The 17170-nt window shown below is 56.8% G+C and overlaps 1 protein-coding gene across 3 annotated transcripts in view; it reads right to left on the bottom strand.

Annotated features, from left to right (window-relative positions):
- The window catches only part of SPATC1 (spermatogenesis and centriole associated 1), a 27065-nt gene extending 9895 nt beyond the window's left edge, over positions 1-17170 (bottom strand). Inside the window, exons 1-5 of one of the 3 annotated variants that reach the window (XM_081792078.1) lie at positions 15682-17170; positions 15084-15294; positions 14001-14210; positions 13040-13137; positions 12476-12814 (exon numbers count right to left, since the gene is read on the bottom strand). In XM_081792078.1, coding sequence (XP_081648204.1) covers positions 12476-12814; positions 13040-13137; positions 14001-14089 — 526 coding nt within the window. In that variant the 5' untranslated portion in view covers positions 14090-14210; positions 15084-15294; positions 15682-17170. The other 2 variants (XM_081792079.1, XM_081792080.1) reach the window with 2 other exon arrangements.

Raw genomic sequence — 17170 nt, 5'->3', positions numbered from 1 at the left:
TCTTTGCTCCTGGGCCTTCTCTGTCACCCGTGTCCTTCCGCCCACTTGTCGTCCGGCTGGGCCCCCACGCGGCCTTCCAGCAGCACCCTTCTCAGGACGCTGCTCGTGGCCGCTGCGGTTCCCAGCTCCCCCACCTGCCACCACGTGGAGCCTCCTCGACTGATGGGCATCAAATTGACTCCACTTTTCCCAATGACAACTAATTCTACTACCTAAATCTTTTTTTTATTAAGGTTTCAATTTCAATTCCAGTCACTTAACAAACGGTGTAATATTAGATTTTGGAAAATAACATAGAAAACCGTCCCTTCCATACATCACAAGTGCACCCCTTCATCCCCCCCCCACCTAGCTCACCTGCCCCCCACCACCCAGTTTGCCCACCCCCCCACCTAGCTCACCCCCACCACACCTAGCTCACCCGCCCCCCACTCCCCTCCCCTCTGGTGACCTGCAGTGTCTCCTCTGGAGTTCAGAGTCTGTTTCTCGCTTTGCCTGTTTCTCTCTCTCTTTCTTTCTTCCCCCCCCATTTGCTCGTTTGGTCTGTTTCTTAAATGCCACATGTGAGTGAAATCACATCGTCTTTCTCTGACAGACTTATCTTGCTTAGAACAATACTCTCTAGCTTCGTCCATGTTATTGCAAGTGGCGAGATTTCGTTCTGTTCATGGCCGAGTAATAGCCCGTCGTGTGTATATACACATCTTCTTTATCCATTCATCGGTCGACGGACACTTGGGCTCTTTCCATAACTTGGCTATTGTTGAAAGTGCTGCCACAAACACCGGGGCACCGAATCTGTATTTTCGTATCCTTTGGGTAAATACCTAGTAGTGCAATTGCTGGATTGAAGAGTAGCTCTGTTTTCAGCGTTTTGAGGACCCCCCCCCCCCCCCATGCCGATCTCCAGAGCGGCTGCACCAGTTTGCATTCCCACCAGCAGGGCGAAAGGATTCCTCTTCCTCCACACCCCCGCCCAGGCCTGTGGCTTCTGGTGTCGTTGATTTCGTTCGGGCAGGTGTGAGGCGATGGCTGCTTGTGGTCTGGGCACCTCCCTGACGGTGAGTGACGCCGAGGTTATACTACAAAAGTCCTTCTTATCGATTCTTCGCCCTGAAAGTAGACATCCTAGAGGTCCTTAATGCACACTGCTAAATCTACCTTCTTTAAGACCCCTCAGAAACATTGTGGCATTCCCCCCGGAAGTCCCTGGGCCGTTGCCCAGACGTCTGCCCAGGGACCGTGTGGCAAAAGGTCCGGTCACTTTACTTTTGTGTCAAGTTTTGTTGCTTGTGTTTTCCAAACGAATACATTAAAATTGCACGATCAAGTCAACCAGTCGGTTGGTTCTTTCATGATTTCTGGTTTTGGCTTTTTGGAGATTTTTGCTTTAGGATCAAAGAGACAATGAAAGTGTGGGCCAAAGAGAAGGAGCCGTGGGGAGGAAGAGCCCGAAAGGGAAGGGCAGCGGGGCGCAGGTTAGGGGAGGGCCTCAAGGAGCCGAGGACGGCAGGAGGAAGTAGGGACGAAGGTGGGACCCGGGGCGTCTGTCCTGCTGGGCTGTCTCCTCTGAGGGTCCGGATGATGTGGGAGAGGAGCCGCACAGTCGAGAACCGCAGGAGCGTCCAGTGGTGCCCCCCCCCAGAGCAACCAGGCCCCCCCCCAGACCTGGGGATCAGGTTCCCACGTGGCTGGCCCCCCACGTCTCTCCTCCGTGTCCCTCTAAGACGTCCCCACTCGTCATCTCCCTCCATTTTCTCCTCTTCCTCCTACACCCTCTCCGGCCAGGCTTTCTCCCTCCTTCCACCCGGACACTCACTGAGGGCAGCGGCGGCCCCACACTGCAGAACCCGCCGCCGGTTTTCAGGCCCCACCGTCCTCGTGGGTGGTGCTCACACAGCGGAGCGCTCCTCCTCCGTGAAACCCCGTCTTGGTTTGGCATCAGGCTCCCGGTGACCTGGTTTCCTCCAGGTGCTGCCGGCCCCGCCTCATCTGCCTTCCCGGGGGCGCCTCAGGCTCCCCGAGTCTGCTGGTCCTCGGCGCGCCCATGTGTCGTGGGCACCGGGGACCGGCTCCATGCCCCGCTGGCTCCTCAGGCTGGACCCCAGACGGTGCAGTCAGCCCCAACACTCGTCATCAGGCACGCCCCGCCTCCGGCCTGCTTGCCGCACCTGCTCGTGGGCCCTGAGACGTGCACGTGCACCCCTGCACGGCCTCGCCCTGGTCCATACCGATGGTGCCCGGCCAGACTGTCGCAGGAACCTCCCGGCTGGTCTCCTGATGCCAGCTTTCCCCCTCCAACGTCTGCCAGTGTGTACCAGTTAAAGTGCCCGTCCGCTCACCATCTTGTTTTTAGTGCTAGATCATTCGGGGCCCTCCATGATCTGGCCCGTCACCTCTCTGACCTCAGTTCTCCCCGTCTCCCCCTTGCACACTCCTTGCACACTCTGCTTCTGCCCCTGGGGCTCCTTTCTGCTCCGTGAGCGCTCCGGGCACACGCAGGCCTCCGTCTGTGCGCTGACTGCTCCCTCGGCCTGGAGCGCTCTGCCCGCTGCGTGGCGGCCCCGCGCTCCACCCATGCCGTCATTCCCCATTCGTCATTCGTGACCTCCTCGGTGAGGTCCTCCACCCGAAATCACCAGTCCCCTCACCCCAGCCGTCCCGTTCCCTTCTCCTGCGCTATTTCCTCCTGAGAGGCTGTGGATGCTCTACACTGACTTACGGTTTGACCCGTCTCCCCCTATTACAACAGACGCCTCGTAAGGGCAGGGGTGGGTCTGTGGGCCACTGTGTCCCTCCTCCTAGAACAGTGCATGGGCCACAGCAAGTGTTCCATAAAGAAGAAGAAAATGATGTGTATGCGAGTGGAGATGAAACTTGGTGATGAAAAAGAAATTGGTCAGGATAGGAACTGAGATCTGTCTGTGCCTTCAACCACCGAGAGCTTAATCTGACCACAGAAGGAAGTGTCCGTAGAATGACCATAGAAACTGTGGCCACTGAGAGAGCCATACAAGATCCAAAATTCAATCAGATAGCATGTCACTATCTGAACAAGGGCTGTGTGGTCCTCAGGATACAGAGAGTGCCAGATTCATCAGGGTCTACAAAGTCAACTGTATTTCCAAACATTGACAATGAATATTTCAAAAGTAAAAAACAGCATCAAAAGAATAAAATATTTAGAAATAAATTTAACAAAAGAAATGTAGGGCCCCTGGGTGGCTCAGTCGGTTAAGCGTCTGACTTGGGCTCAGGTCATGATCTCACAGTCTGTGGGTTCGAGCCCTGCGTCGGGCTCTGTGCTGACAGCTCAGAGCCCAGAGCCTGCTTCGGATTCTGTATCTCCCTCTCTCTCTGCCCCCCCCCCCCCCCGCCGCCACTCGCACTCTGTCTGTTTCTCAAAAATGAATAAAGGAAAAAAAAAAGAAATGCAAAGCATATTGTCTGAAAACTACATTTTTAAAAAAAAATTGTTTTTTTGAGAGAGAGAGAGAGCACAAGTAGGGGAGGGGCAGAGAGAGAGGGAGACACAGAATCGGAAGCAGGCTCCAGGCTCCGAGCTGTCAGCACAGAGCCCGACGCGGGGTTTGAACTCATGAACTGTGAGATCGTGACCTGAGGTGAAGTAGGACGCTTAACTGACTGAGCCCCCCCAGACGCCCCAAACTACAAACATTTTTGAAAGAAATTAAAGAAGATCTAAATAAACAGAAAAACGCCCCACGTTCACAAACTGGAAGCCAATTTATATTAATTTATATTGGAAGTAACAACATTAATATTGTTGCTAGCAGTACTCTCCATGTTTATCTGCAGATTCAGTGCAATCTCCGTCAGGATGCAAACTGACTACTTTGTAGAGACTGCCGAGCTGAACCTTAAATTCACAAGGAATTGCGAGGGACCCAGAACGGCCAAAGCCACATTTTAAAAAAGAGAACTCATTGTTACAATCACTGCTTAGCCTGCACTTCACTCTCTTACACTACCTTAAAAAAAAAAAAAAAAAAAAAAAAAAAAAAAAACAGAGAGAGAAGAAAGAAGCGAAGGAAGGAAGCAAGTTAGTTGAGGACTCAGTTTCAGATTTCAAAACTTACTACAGTAATCAAGATTCTGTGACTCTGGCATAAGGAAGGACATATAGATAAATGGAATAGAATAGGGAGTCCAGAAATAAACCCATGTATCTGTGGTCTCGTTTTTGATGAAGAGGCCAAAACAATTCAATAGGGAAAGAATAATCTTTTCAAAAAATGGGGCTGGGACAACTGGAATCCACGTGTGAAAAATGAAGTTGGACGCTTACCTCCTATCATATACAAAAGTTAAATGGATCAAGGCTTCACTGTAAGAGCTAAAACTGTAAAATTCTTAGAAGGAAACACAGGGGCAGGAGTGCTTGGGCGGCTCAGCTGGTTGAACATCCAACTTCAGGTCACGACCTCGTGGTTTGTGGGTTCGAGCCCCACATTGGGTTCTGCACTCTCAGTGGGGAGCCTGCTTGGGATTCTCGCTCTTTCCTCTCTCTCTGACCCTCCCCCACCCGTGCTCTCTCCCTCTCTCAGAACAAAATAAATACACTTAAAAAAAAAAAAAAAAAAGAAGACACGGGGTAAATTTCCATGACCTTGGATTTGGCCATGGAGTCTTAAAGGTGATCCCAAAAGTGTGAGCAACGAAAGAAACAATAGATGAGATGGACGTCATCCAAATTAAAAGCTTCTGCTTCAAAAGACACCTTCGAGAAGGTAAGAAAGGCAACCACGGAATGGGAGAAAATACTTGCAGGTCACATATGTGGTAAGGGACTTGGATTTAGAAAGAACTCTTACAACTCAGTAATAAAAAGATAAATGGCCCAACTTAAAAACGGGCAAAGGACATGAACAGACATTTCTCAAAGATGATATACAAATGGCCAATAAGCACAGAAAAGATGTTCAGCATTATTATGCACCAGGGAAATGCAAATCAAAACCACTTCACACTCTAGGATGGCTATAATTAAAAAATCAGATAATAAGTATTGGCAAGGATATAGAGAAATTGGAACACTCATACATTGCTGGTGCGAATGAAAAATAGTGCAGCCACTTTGGGAGACGATCTGGCAGTTTCTCGAACAGTTAAACATAGAGTTGCCATATGACCGAGCAATTCTACTCTTAGATATATATCCCAGAGAAATGGAAACATAAATCCACACAAAAACTCATATATGGATGTTTCCAGCAGTGTGATCCATGGTACCCCAAAAGAGGAAACAATCCAAAAGTCCATCAACTGACGAATAAACAAAATGTTGTGTAGCCATTAATATTATTCATCCCTGAAACAACAACAAAAAAAAAACGCAATCCCAACGGAAAGTACTGATTTATGCCACAACATGGATAAACCTTGAAAACATTATGCTCAGTGAGAGAAACCTGACCCAAAAGCCACATATGTGTGATTCATTTATAAGAAATATCCAGTGGGGCACCTGGGTGGCTCAGTTGGTTAAGCGCCCAACTCTTGATCTCTGCTCAGGTCTTGATCTCAGGGTCACGAGTTCAAGGCCCACTCTGGGCTCCACGCTGGGCGTGAAGCCTACTTAAAAAAAAAAAAAAAAAATCCATGGGGTGCCTGGGTGGCTCAGTCGATTAAGCGTCCGACTTCGGCTCAGGTCATGATCTCGCGGTCTGTGGGTTTGAGCCCCGCGTCGGGCTCTGTGCTGACAGCTCGGAGCCTGGAGCCTGCTTCGGATCCTGTGTCTCCCTCTCTCTCTGCCCCTCCCCCACTCATGCTCTGTCTCTCTCTGTCTCAAAAATAAATAAACATTAAAAAAACTTTTTAAAAAAATCCAGAATAGGCAAATTCATAACAACAGAAAGTAGATAAATGGTTGCTGAGAGGTGTGAAGGGGTAGGCGGTAGCAGCTAGCTGACAGGTTTCTTCTTGGGCTGACGGAAGCGTTCTCAAATTGTGGTGCTTTGTATACACCTTGAGTATACAAACATCTGCTGGATCACACACTTTTAAGTGGGTCAATTGTGTGGTATGTGAATTGTATCTCAATAAAGTTGTTATATTGCTGGCAACCAGAGGGGGTGGGGGATGGGTGAAGCAGTGCACTTGGGATCAGCACTGGGTGCTCTGGGTGCACTGGGCAGCGTATGGAGGTGCTGAGTCGTTATATCCTACACCTGAAGCTGATCCGACCCGCCGTGTTAACTGACGGGAGTGCAAATCAAAACCAAAACCAACAACAAAAAAGAATGTATAGTATTTCTGAAGATGGGTGTGGAGATAGAGCTAAAAAGAGAAGGACCGATAGAATACCCACTTAGAGAGCAACAAATCCCCTCTTCACCTCAGCTTGGTGGATGACTGCCTTGTTTATCCTCACCCCCACAGAAGTCTGCGCTTTTACTCTCTGGAGAGGTCTCTAAACTGCAGGAAAACAGGCCCACACCCTCACCCTGGCCCTAAAACAACAAACAAACAAACAAACAAACAAACAACCCACCCTACCCCTTATTGTGGCCCTAAACCAAACCCTAATCCTGGATCTGAGGAAAAAAGATGTAGTGTAAATACACAAGGGAACATTACTCAGCCACGAAGAGGAAGTAAATCTTGCCGTTTGCAAGGACGCGGATGGAGCTAGAGGGTATTACGGTCAGAGAAATAAATCAGAGAAAGATTTCACTCACATATGGAATTTAAGAAACGAAAAGATGAAAGCGTCAAAAAACAAGGGAGAGAGAGGCAAACCAAGAAACAGACTCTTCAGTACAGAGAACCCACCGCTGCGGGAGGGGAGGGGTGGGGGGTGAAGGGTCGCAGGTGGGGATGAGCACCAGGTGGTGCGTGGGAGGGTTGATCACGTGGCGTACACCTGGCGCTCGGATCGCACAGCAGGGGCTGCCTGGAATCTACATAAAAACTTAGGAGATTTCAGTCCCATAGCTTTGCATTCTGATGCAAAATGTACTTGTGATTGTTTTAATCTTTTCCTAATTTGTATTTAATTGATTTAGATTTGCAAGTTGAAATCTTCCTAGGCTTAGGTACAGTATTAGAGCCTCAAAGAGTTTTAGATTCACTGTGTTTATAGTTTATTTTATACGTAAGAATTACCTAGGGTCTAAGAAGGTTTGCTCGTTACATCGGAAGATTAATGTTAAAACGATAAGCAAATGTCTTAGATTTGCAAATGCAGCTTACAACGTTTTAAAGTGCTTAACTGGGACACCTGGGTGGCTCAGTCCGTTAAGCTTTGGGCTCTTGATTTCAGCTCAGGTCATGACCTCACAGCTCACGGGCTTGAGCCCTGAGTTGGGCTCTGCCTTAAAGTGAGGAGTCTGCTGGAGATTCTCTGTGCCCCCCCCCCCCAAAAAAACTGTCTTTCTTTCTCAAAAGTAAATAAACTCAAAAAAATTTTTAAATAAATTAATTGCTTGACCGAACTCTGATCCCCCCAACCTGCTCCTCTAGGGCAGTCCCTCGCTTCCCTCCGAGGCCCCATTGGGGTCCCCAGGTCAGCAAGGCCCAGGGGTAGACCCTGGCCTGGCATCCCGCCCAGGGTCCTCTGGCCTCCACCTCGCCCCCCTGAGGGAGGCAGTCGCGGGTCTCCACAAAAACCGGGTTCTCCCACGGCAGGGGACGGGGACCTCACTGGGGTTCAGAGCACTGGGCAGGCCCTCACAGGAGCAAGATCCTCACGGGGCCATCAGGAGGATGCCCGAGGGCCCTCATGGGGCGGGGCCGTCACGAGGCGGGGCCAGAGCACTGGGCGGGGCCGTCACGAGGCGGGGCTAGAGCACTGGGCCGGCCCTCACCGGGCAGGACCCGAAAGGGGCGGAGCCGTCGTGAGGTGGAGCCAGAACACTGGGCGGAGCCCTCATGGGGCGGGGCCGTCACGAGGCGGGGCCAGGGCACTGGGCGGGGCCGACACGAGGCGGGTCCAGAGCACTGGGAGGAGGATCTGCGTGGAGGCGGGGCCAGAGCACCACAGCTGCAGTGTTTGACCCGGAAAATAGAGAGGGAAGCTGGGCCACAGAGGGGAGAGTGGTCAGTGGCTTTAGCTGAGGGTTCCAAGAGTGCTGGGGCGACAGGAAGGGGGGAAAGAGCCAAAGGGGATGATGACAGGGCCTGGGAGAGAGGGCTGGCCCTGAGTGGGGGTCTAGTCCTGGGGGCCTGGTGGGGGGATGGGTCTCAATGGCCGGTAGGGGTGTCCAGGAGGAGGACGGATCCTAAGAGGAGGACGGTCCCCAGGGGGGGTGGGTCCTGGGAGGATAGGCCTAGGGTGCTTAGAGTCAGATCCTGGGATGGGAGGTGGGGGGGGGGGGGGTGTCAGGGTAGGGTTAGGAGACAGGTGGGAGTTTGTATCCCGGAGAACATGGTCCTGAGGGGGAGGTGATCCTGATCCTGAGGGGTGCGAGAAAATTTGAGGAGGGTGGCTGGGATTCTGATGCAGGAGGGATGGGTCCTGGGGAGGTGGGGAGTATGGAGAAGGCCCCGAGAGGATGGACAGACTTGGAGGGGAGGGAAGCCCCTGGTTTGCGGGCAGCAAAGGGGTGGGGGAGGTGGTGGGGAGCAGGGGTGGTAAAAAGGAAGTAGGCTGCACCCCGCGGCAGAAAACTTCCACCTGCCTGAAGCTCCCAAGAGGATAGACAGGCAGCAGGGGCTGGGAACAGAGGGCAGCAGGGGCTGGGAACAGAGTGGGCCTGAGTAGAGAAGGAGTCCGGGTGGGGGAGGTCCCGGCACAAAGAGCAGTGGAGCTCTGCCCCCCCAGCTGACTTGTCCTGACAGCCACTGTTGTGGTCCCTTGTGCACTCAGTTTGGCCCTCATTTCCTCCCTACTCCAACAGCCCTGATTTCCCATCCGTCTTCCATCTGCTGGGACATCCCAGGGCAGGGCTCCTGGAGCCCAAATCCCATCCTGACTCCACCTCCCACCTGCCATGCTTCCAGGGCCAAGGCCTGAACCTCGTGGCACCTGTTTTTCCCTGTGAAGTTCATTCCACCTGCTCTGGTTACCCACACTGAGCGTGCAGGAGTGCCTTCTGCCCCGCTCAGAACACTTGGCACCTGGCTTGGAGCCTCTCTGGATCTCCAGCACACGGGCGTCTTCGTTGCCTCCGCGTCCCACAGCTCAGCTGGCCTCCGTTTCCCTCTGTGAGGTGCCCAAACCCGTCCTTGCTCCGCCTGCCTGCGTCCCTGCCGCCTCCCCCGCCTCCAGAGCCCCAAACAAACGCTGCTGAGCAAGTTGGTGGCTTGCCGCCTTTACGGTCCAACGGGTCCAAGGGGTCCAAGGCGGGTGGCACCATCCGAGCTCCCTGCACAGCCAGACGGGCCCCCCCGGGTCCCGCTCTCAGCTCCCGCCGCGTCCACGGTGTCACACATTCCCCATCTTCGGCTCCCACGGTGTCATTTTTCCAGGGAGAATGGAAGCCATGGTTCTGGTTTCCTCAGCCTCCTGCCCTCCCTCCCCTCCGTAGGGGCACCTCCCAGCGCCTCTCCTGGCTCCTTCCCGCCGCAGAGGGACAAGGTCAGGTCTCGGCCATCTTGAGGAGCCTGGCTGCGTCCGAGCAGCTCCTGCCGGCCCCCAGCCGCGCTTCGGGAACGGAGCGTCAGCCGCCTACTGTGCCGTTTTCTCCGTCGCTCCTCACTCTTCACCTCACAGCCTGGGCCGCTAGCACCTGTGGTGGAGGTCAAGTCTAACCGAGCTCGTTCACACCAGGTCAGCAGAGGCCCTGGACTCTTCAGCCTTTATTCTGTTGACGCTCTGCCCCCTCGAAGCTGTGCCTTGGCTTCTGTGACATCACACTCGGAGGTTTCCCTCGTCTCCCCGCTTCTCTCATGCACTGGCTGTGCTCGCCCCTCTCAGGTGGCCTCACCCCTCCTGCGGCTTCAGTGGTCAATACTCCTGAACCTTCTCCCTCCAGCCCTGACGTCTGCCGGAGCTTCAGGGCTGCCTCTCCCGCGGGGATGGGCCTGAGCCCCGCACCGCGGGCCTGAGCGTACCCAGAGTGCAAGGGCGAGCCCGGAAAGAGGAACTGGAGGTTGAGTTCACAAGAGGAAATCAAGAGTAAAAGCCTGACTCCACGAGGAAGGTGAGTCACAAGGAGCAGGCAGAAGCAGGAAGTGGCCTGAGAAAGAGAAAGTTCCTCCGAGGCCACCACAGGGATCCTCCTTGGCTGGGCGCGGGGACGGAGAGTGCCGCAGTCTCAGGAGGTCACGCTGCCAGGCACCCCACCACCTCTGCCCGAACAGAGACACCTTCTGGACTCCCTTGTCCGTCCTGCTCATCCAAGCAGTTAGCTTGAGTCAGTTTCTCTCCGCCCCTAGTTCGGGCCGCGGTCTGCCACCCGCAGGGCTGCAAGGGCCTCAGCGTCAGCCGGCGCGGCCTCGCTCTCGTCTCCTCCGAATCCCGTCCCCACAGCAGCTGGAGGGACCCTTCCGCAGCAGGAGCTCGCTCACTCCGCCACAACCACCCGGCCCTGCTCTCTGCCCTTAGGAACCGGCCTGTGTCCCCGCTGATCTGACCTCTGCTGACCTCTTTAGCCGTACTGCTCAGTGTCACTGGCCCTGATAATACCCCACACAGTCACGGATACAACCACACGGACTTCACACACACAGATACAACCACATGGACACTCACAGGACACTCACAGATACAATCACACGATTCTCACACAGTACAAACACACTTAGCCGCCCCCCCCCCCCCCCCCCACACACACGCACCCAGTACGCTCACCCACACACAGCCTGGGCGTCAGCCTCACTGACGGGTCCCACGTCCCTGCTGCCCCCTGGTCCCGGCGTTTGCAGGAGCTGCTGCTCGCCCGCTAATGCCTTCCCACCACCGTGGGCTCACCCCCTCCAGAAAGCCTTTCCTAACCCCCTAAGCTGGGCCCCTCAGGAGGGGGAAGAACCAATGTGGCCCAAGGATTCTGTTAAGAATCAAGCCCAAAAGGAGAAGACTTACTTTTTTGTGAAGCTTTGAGATTTCTTTTATTTTGTATCTCCCCGCGTCTTTATTTTTGCCGACGCATTGTCTCGGTCGTTACAATAAAGCCTTTCCGAGGAGAGGCCTGTGCTCTTGTGGCCAGTGAGGGGGTGAAGGCCGCGCGGATGAACAGTGTAGTTCAAGAGCAGGGAAGCCGGTGTGTGGGGACCAGAGGGAGGCAGCTTCCAAGAGTAAGGGCCTGGCGTGGGACCCTCAGGGCAGGAGCACAGACCTGGGAGGGTTTAGCATCCCAGTGGAAAGGCCAAGTTCTCAATCAGAAACGTGTGGTTGGGAGTGAGCCGAGTGCCAGGGAGTTGCTGGGCCTGCACGACTGTCTGCAGGGGCCTCCAGCCCCGTGGAGGATGGGGGCCCGTGCTGGGCTGGCTGGCGGTGGAGCGCGGGGCCCGGGCTGGCCTGGAGCAGGGGGTGGGTGACGCTGCCGAGGGTAAACCCAGAAAGAGGGGGGTCATCGGTCCCAAATTGCATGCAGAGGTTTAGAAGGATGTGGCACTTAGGAAGCCACCTGTGACCTTCCCGGAGCAGCTGAGTGTTGTGGCCCACGGCCGAGCTGCAGGGGCCCCAGGATGGGCAGAGTCCTCCTCTCCGGGAGGAAGGCCATTCTGGGCCCGACTGGGGACGAAGGGGCCAGCGGGAGGGCGGGGCGCAGGGCCTTCTCTGGCACAGGGAGGACCTTGTCGGGAGGGGACGGCTGCTGTGTGACCACCGCAGGGTTTTATCGCCGGCTCGCCCTGTGTAACCTTCACAGCACACTGCCAGCCACCGACTCCTATCGCCTCACCCTGGGGCCTTGCCACCCCCAGAAATTCCCCCTCCGTTATCTTCAGTGCCAGCCAGTTTCTGCCCACAGCTTTCTGTCCCCAGCCCCTCCCTGCCCCTATCACCACACTCAGCCGCGTGGCCTCCCAGCCCCCTCCTGGCTCAGTCCCTGCTCCCGAGGCCCCAGCCTGCCTGCCGATCACCACTTTTTCTGCAAATGCCCGCTGGTGCTTTGCCTCTTCCGTCTCACCCTACATCTTCTCCAGCCCCAGGGCTCTGCCACACGCTAATGACTCCCAGACCTCAGCTTCGGTCCTGGTTTCTGTCCCTGGCTCCTGGATCTGGGCTGTCTGTCAGTGGCCATCTCTAGGCGGAGGGCCCTGGGGGGTGCTCGGGGGGAGGGGGGCGGGGGAAGGAGGGCAAGCGACACACTAGACCCAGGAGCGCGGCACATTTGGATCCCACAGCTGGGAAACTCGCAGCCTTTGGGGCTGCTTGGACGGTCAGCCTAGAGGAGGGGGGTGAGCGGGGCCTCCTCCCATCAGGGTGCAGGAATTGGTGCCCAGCTCTGCCCTCCGTCCCGATGGTCCCGTGTCCTCCCCTGGTGGGGCCACCGTCCCACCCGCTCGTTACTATCCGTGCCCTGTCTCCAGGACTCCCAGAGACCCCCTCCCCGCCCCAGTCTCTTACAGTTTCCCTGGTGTTGAGGAGTGGCCGCCATCTGGCCGAACCCGGTGCTGAAGCCGCTGATGCCCAGGCCGCCCGCCTGCGTCTTGATCGCCGACTTGAGCTCGTGATTCTCCCGAATGAGCCGCACCAGCTTCTTTAGCTCCTCATTCTCCCTCACCAGCCTCTCGATCTGATGCCGGAGCCCCTCATAATTGGCGAGTAGAGACATGCCCCGGGGCAACGGGATGGGTGCAGCCCGAGTCGGGGCTCTGCACCTGGAGACTGCCCAGGGCCGCGGGCCTCGCCCGGGCGGGAGGAGGGCACCAGGGTTTGCCAGAGGCAAGGCTGGCCCAGTGGGCCCTGGGTATTGTGAGGTCAGAGGCTGTGCCCCGCTCCCGGCCCTCTCTGCTCTGCCAGGCTCAGCCCTCCGTGCTCCAGGCCTGTGCACAGGTCCTGCCTCGGCTGGGATGCACTGACCCCTCCTGTGTCTGCAGGGGCCTGCTCCCTCAAGCGTCCTGTCACCCCAGAGAGCTCATCTCTGCCCTCCAGGCTTCCCTGCAGCCTCGCCTCCATCACAGCGCTTACCTGGCTCTGTGCACTTGGCTGCTGGTGCTGTTGGGCTCACTTTACGGTGACGTGGGTGTGCTGTAGCTCCCCAGCACCCAGCAGAGGGCCTAGGTGCACTGCAGGTGGGTAACCAGTGATCTTCTGTGGAATGGAAACTCATCACCCGTCTTCCTGGCTAGGGTACCCTTTCCTTGGGACGCTGGGCACACCTGGAGCTAGCCTGTTGGCCTCTCTCCAGGACATTCTACCTTGGGCCCCTGGACAGTGGCCATACTTTCTTCCAACCCAGGTGCTCAAAGCCTGTCTCTGACTGCTGGCCCGGGGGCTCCCTTGTCCACGCTCCTGGCTCCCTATAGCTTGGAGTCTCCGCTTCTGGTGACTCGGGGCCCCACCCTTCCCCCCACGGCACCCACGTGAGTTCAAGACCCAAGACTGTGTCCTTCGGCAGGTCGTCGGGTTTCAGGAATTCAGACCTGGGAGTCCCCGTCATGTTCCCTTTCTTTTTTTTTTAATTTTTTTTAATGTTTATTTATTTTTGAGACAGAGAGAGACAGAGCATGAACGGGGGAGGGTCAGAGAGAGAGGGAGACACAGAATCCGAAGCAGGCTCCGGGCTGTCAGCACAGAGCCCGACGCGGGGCTCGAACCCACAGACCGTGAGATCGTGACCTGAGCCGAAGTCGGACGCTCAACCGACTGAGCCACCCAGGCGCCCCCGTGCTCCCTTTTTAAGAACTGTCTGCTCAGAAATCTTGGGGGGTCTGACCTTGGGAGTCAAGTGAGGCGGTGTCCTGGGGTGTCCACCCAGGCGGAGAGGGCAGTGAGGCCCAGGTCTAAGCCGGAGGTGGGGGTGAGGACCGGTTCGGAGTCAGCCTGAGTTGAGCATTCTACCTGGGCCTCACAGTGGGGGCCTGCCCCCCCCCCCCTCCTCCCACACCCTGGACAGTCATCGCGGCTGCGTCACTGTGGCCCCTTTCACCTGGTGGGGGGAGGGGTGCCGTCACCGCTCTGCTGTTCACAGTGTGGGGAAGTGAGCTTCTCGTGGCTTTCCCCCTCGCCTTCTACCATCCAGTCTTGCCTGGCCGTTGGCCTCTCCTTGGGCTGACGCAGCTGGGGTGGTTCCGTCGACGGGTCAGTGGGGCTGAGCTACGGTGCCCAGGTGTTTGGTCAAACACTGGTGTAGATATTGCTGTGAAAATATCTTGTAAAGTGACTGGCGTCTACAATCAGTCGGTTTGATGTGGGTAGACCTCATCTAAGCAGCTGAAGGCCTCAGGAGCAGAAAACCTCAGGAGCCCAGGTTTTCCAGGGAGGAAGGATTCCTGCCTCGCTGCTCTCTCACACGGCTGCCTGAGTTTCCAGCCTGCTGGCCTCCTCTACAGATTTGGGACTTGCCAGCCCCCACAACTGCACGAGCCCATTCCTTAAAGCTCTTAACATCTGAGGAATCCGACTGCTACTTCCCTTTACACAGTGCTTTTTCCCTCCGAAAACGGTATATTGAGCACCTACTGTGTGGCGGGCATTGTGTTAGAAATTGGGGGTTTAGTGAATCACTATATTGTACACCTGGAGCTAAAATAACACCGGAATTGTTCTATTATCCTTCCCCTTCCCATCGTGCAGCCTGGGGACAGGGCAGACCGCGGCCCCCCCACCGGGTCTCCGGGCACCGCGCCGCGGCCGGCGGCCCGTCCCGTGCGGACAGCCCAGGCCCCTCTCTGGTCTCTGTCCCTCCACTCTTATCTCCCTTCCTTCCAGTTTGCTTATCTTGTCGTTGTTCTGTCCTGTGTACAACTGTCCTTCTGTGCCCAAACCTAGCGGGCTTGAGTTTGGGACTAAGTAGCAAAAGTCCGCAAAGAGCGAGGACTTCGGCCAAAGCTTTACCCACAGCAACTTGGATGGCGTGACGGGAGCCAGAGGGAGTGGGCGGCCCTCCCCGCCTTCTCCCTGACTCTTCCCGAAGGACTGGCAGGAAGCTCCCGGCTTCCCGGCTTCCCGGCTTCACGCGGGGTTTGCTCTGCATCCCTCACGGCGCATTAGGAATTCACTTCACACATACCTCCAGTGTCCCCACTGGTGCTGAGTCAGGCGTCTCCACTGCTGGTCTCAGGTCACTGGCTTTGCACAGTTTGTCCCCATTCAAATTTGCCTCCTGAGATTCCGCTCAGCACAGCAGCTTGGCGAGGCCTCAGGGGATCTTTGCTCCCTTCTTGGCTTGGGACTCTTTGTCAGTTTCCTTGTAAAAGCCATCTTCTCGAGGCAAAAAGTTGCTGCAGAACAGGGACCTTTAACCCGGAGCCCTCCGTCCACACCCCCTCCTACCTCCGTCCACACGGGCGGGCTACGGCGTGCCGTTCTTGGCTTGTGGGAGGCGGTCCCAGGGAAGGAACCGTGCTGCCCGTGGCCCTAGCGTCCTAGCAATCCTGGCTGGGTGATCATTTCCGTGCTGCCTGCTGTGCCCCTTACAGCCTTGGGGTCCCACCCTGTGGCCCACAAGGAGCTCCTGGGAGGAATCTGCCCGGTCTGTGCTCCCACAGATCCAGCTGGCACTTGAGTGCAGTGCCCTCCTGGATGCCAGCCACGACTCCTCCCTCCCTTTCCCTCTCCTTCACTTCAGACAACGAAAGGGCGGTGCCCAGCTCGGTTTGGGTGCTTACCGTGTGCCGGGCAGTGTTGTAACAGTCTCCCGCCTCCAGGTGGGGACACCGGTGCACAGCCCTCCATGTCCGGTGCCTGGTCCAGACCTTCCCGGGGCGCCCGGATCCCCACGGCCAGTCGGGTCTTCCCACCTTTCCCAGCGGTTGGGGCTGGGGCTTGGTGCAGGTCTTGGAGCCTGCTCTTTGACCTGCTCTTCCTGCCTCCAGCCTCACCCCTACTCAGGCAGCGTGTGTGTGTGTGTGTGTGTGTGTGTGTGTGTGTGTCTCCCACAGCTGCCAGGGGAGGGGGTCTTTCTGACCCCCCACTGGACCTCGGTTCTATTCAGAGAGAAGACCCAGGGTGGTGTCCCAGGAGAGGACAAAGGCCCCGGCGTACAGTCTCCACTCTGTCTGCATTCTAGAGTCCAGCACAGGCCCTGGCACATGGTAGGTGCTCAGCAAATGTGTGAATACAGTTTTTATTCAACCCTTAAATTTTGTTTTTCCTAGAAGCATTCTCCCCATGAAGCTGGAGAAGATATGCTGGCAGAAGAAACAAGGCAGGCGCTAACTGGCCTGCTGAGTGTCTGAGGATGTGCCCCTAGGTCTCTGAGGGACCGGTTGTCCCCTCCTGACGTTGTCCCCTTAGGACTGCGATGGCCCCGCTCATCCGGGCAGGGCCCGACCAGCCGGAGCTGGGAAAGGGTGCCTCAGGGGAAGATCTCTCCAGGCCTTGGCTAGAGGCAGCGTCTTCTTCTGTGAGTGTCACTTGGTCACCAACCCCACGGGTCCATTCGGTCGCTCCTCCGGAAGGGCCGAGGGGCCAGCGGAGACCAGGAGGCCTCTGTCGGTCTCCGGAGCTCGTTAGCTACAAAGCTTTGTTCGGAAGGCACCAGGAGGGGAGAGCCCGGGCGGCCTGCAGGCTAGGGGCGCCCAGGGCCGGGGCCGCTGCAGGCGGGCGGCAGGGTTCCGGACCCTGGGCTCCAGGGGTGGGCCTCCCAGCCGCCTCCCCCGCAGCCCTGACCCTCCTTGATTCCTCCTCCTTCTTCAGGCCTCGGCCTGCGAGCCGCCCCCCTCTTGCAGGCTCTGCCTCCCGCTTCACCGTGTCTCCTCCCTGCGCCTCTCCTCCTTCATCTGTCCAATGGGGTAACGATGCCTCTCTTCCCCCTACTGCCCTTCCGAGACCCCGGTGAGCCCCAAGGTGCAGCAGCCTGTATCGTGTCACTGAGTCCACCACCGGCACTTTCTCTCACGAACCCTCAGGCGGCCAGAGCCCGGGCCCCGCCTGTCTCTGCTGCGTCCTCCACCCTCTCGGCCTCCAGAAGTCCAGCCTCTCCGCCAGCCCTCGTCGGGGGCACCTCCACCGCCTGCACCCCCCACGGCGCCCCGCGGGCTTTAGGCCCCTCCCCCAGAGCTTCCCCACCCCTCACCCGCCTCCTGCGGGCTGTGTCCACTCAACGCGCCACGTGAGCCTCCCCTGCTCCGGGACCGGGCCTGAGTGGTGCCTCTG

The sequence above is a fragment of the Panthera onca genome, chromosome F2 (genome assembly GCF_046562875.1).
Source record: "Panthera onca isolate mPanOnc1 chromosome F2, mPanOnc1 haplotype 2, whole genome shotgun sequence".
In the NCBI taxonomy this organism is placed as follows: Eukaryota; Metazoa; Chordata; class Mammalia; order Carnivora; family Felidae; genus Panthera; species Panthera onca.
This window is presented reverse-complemented; position numbering and strand designations above follow the sequence as displayed.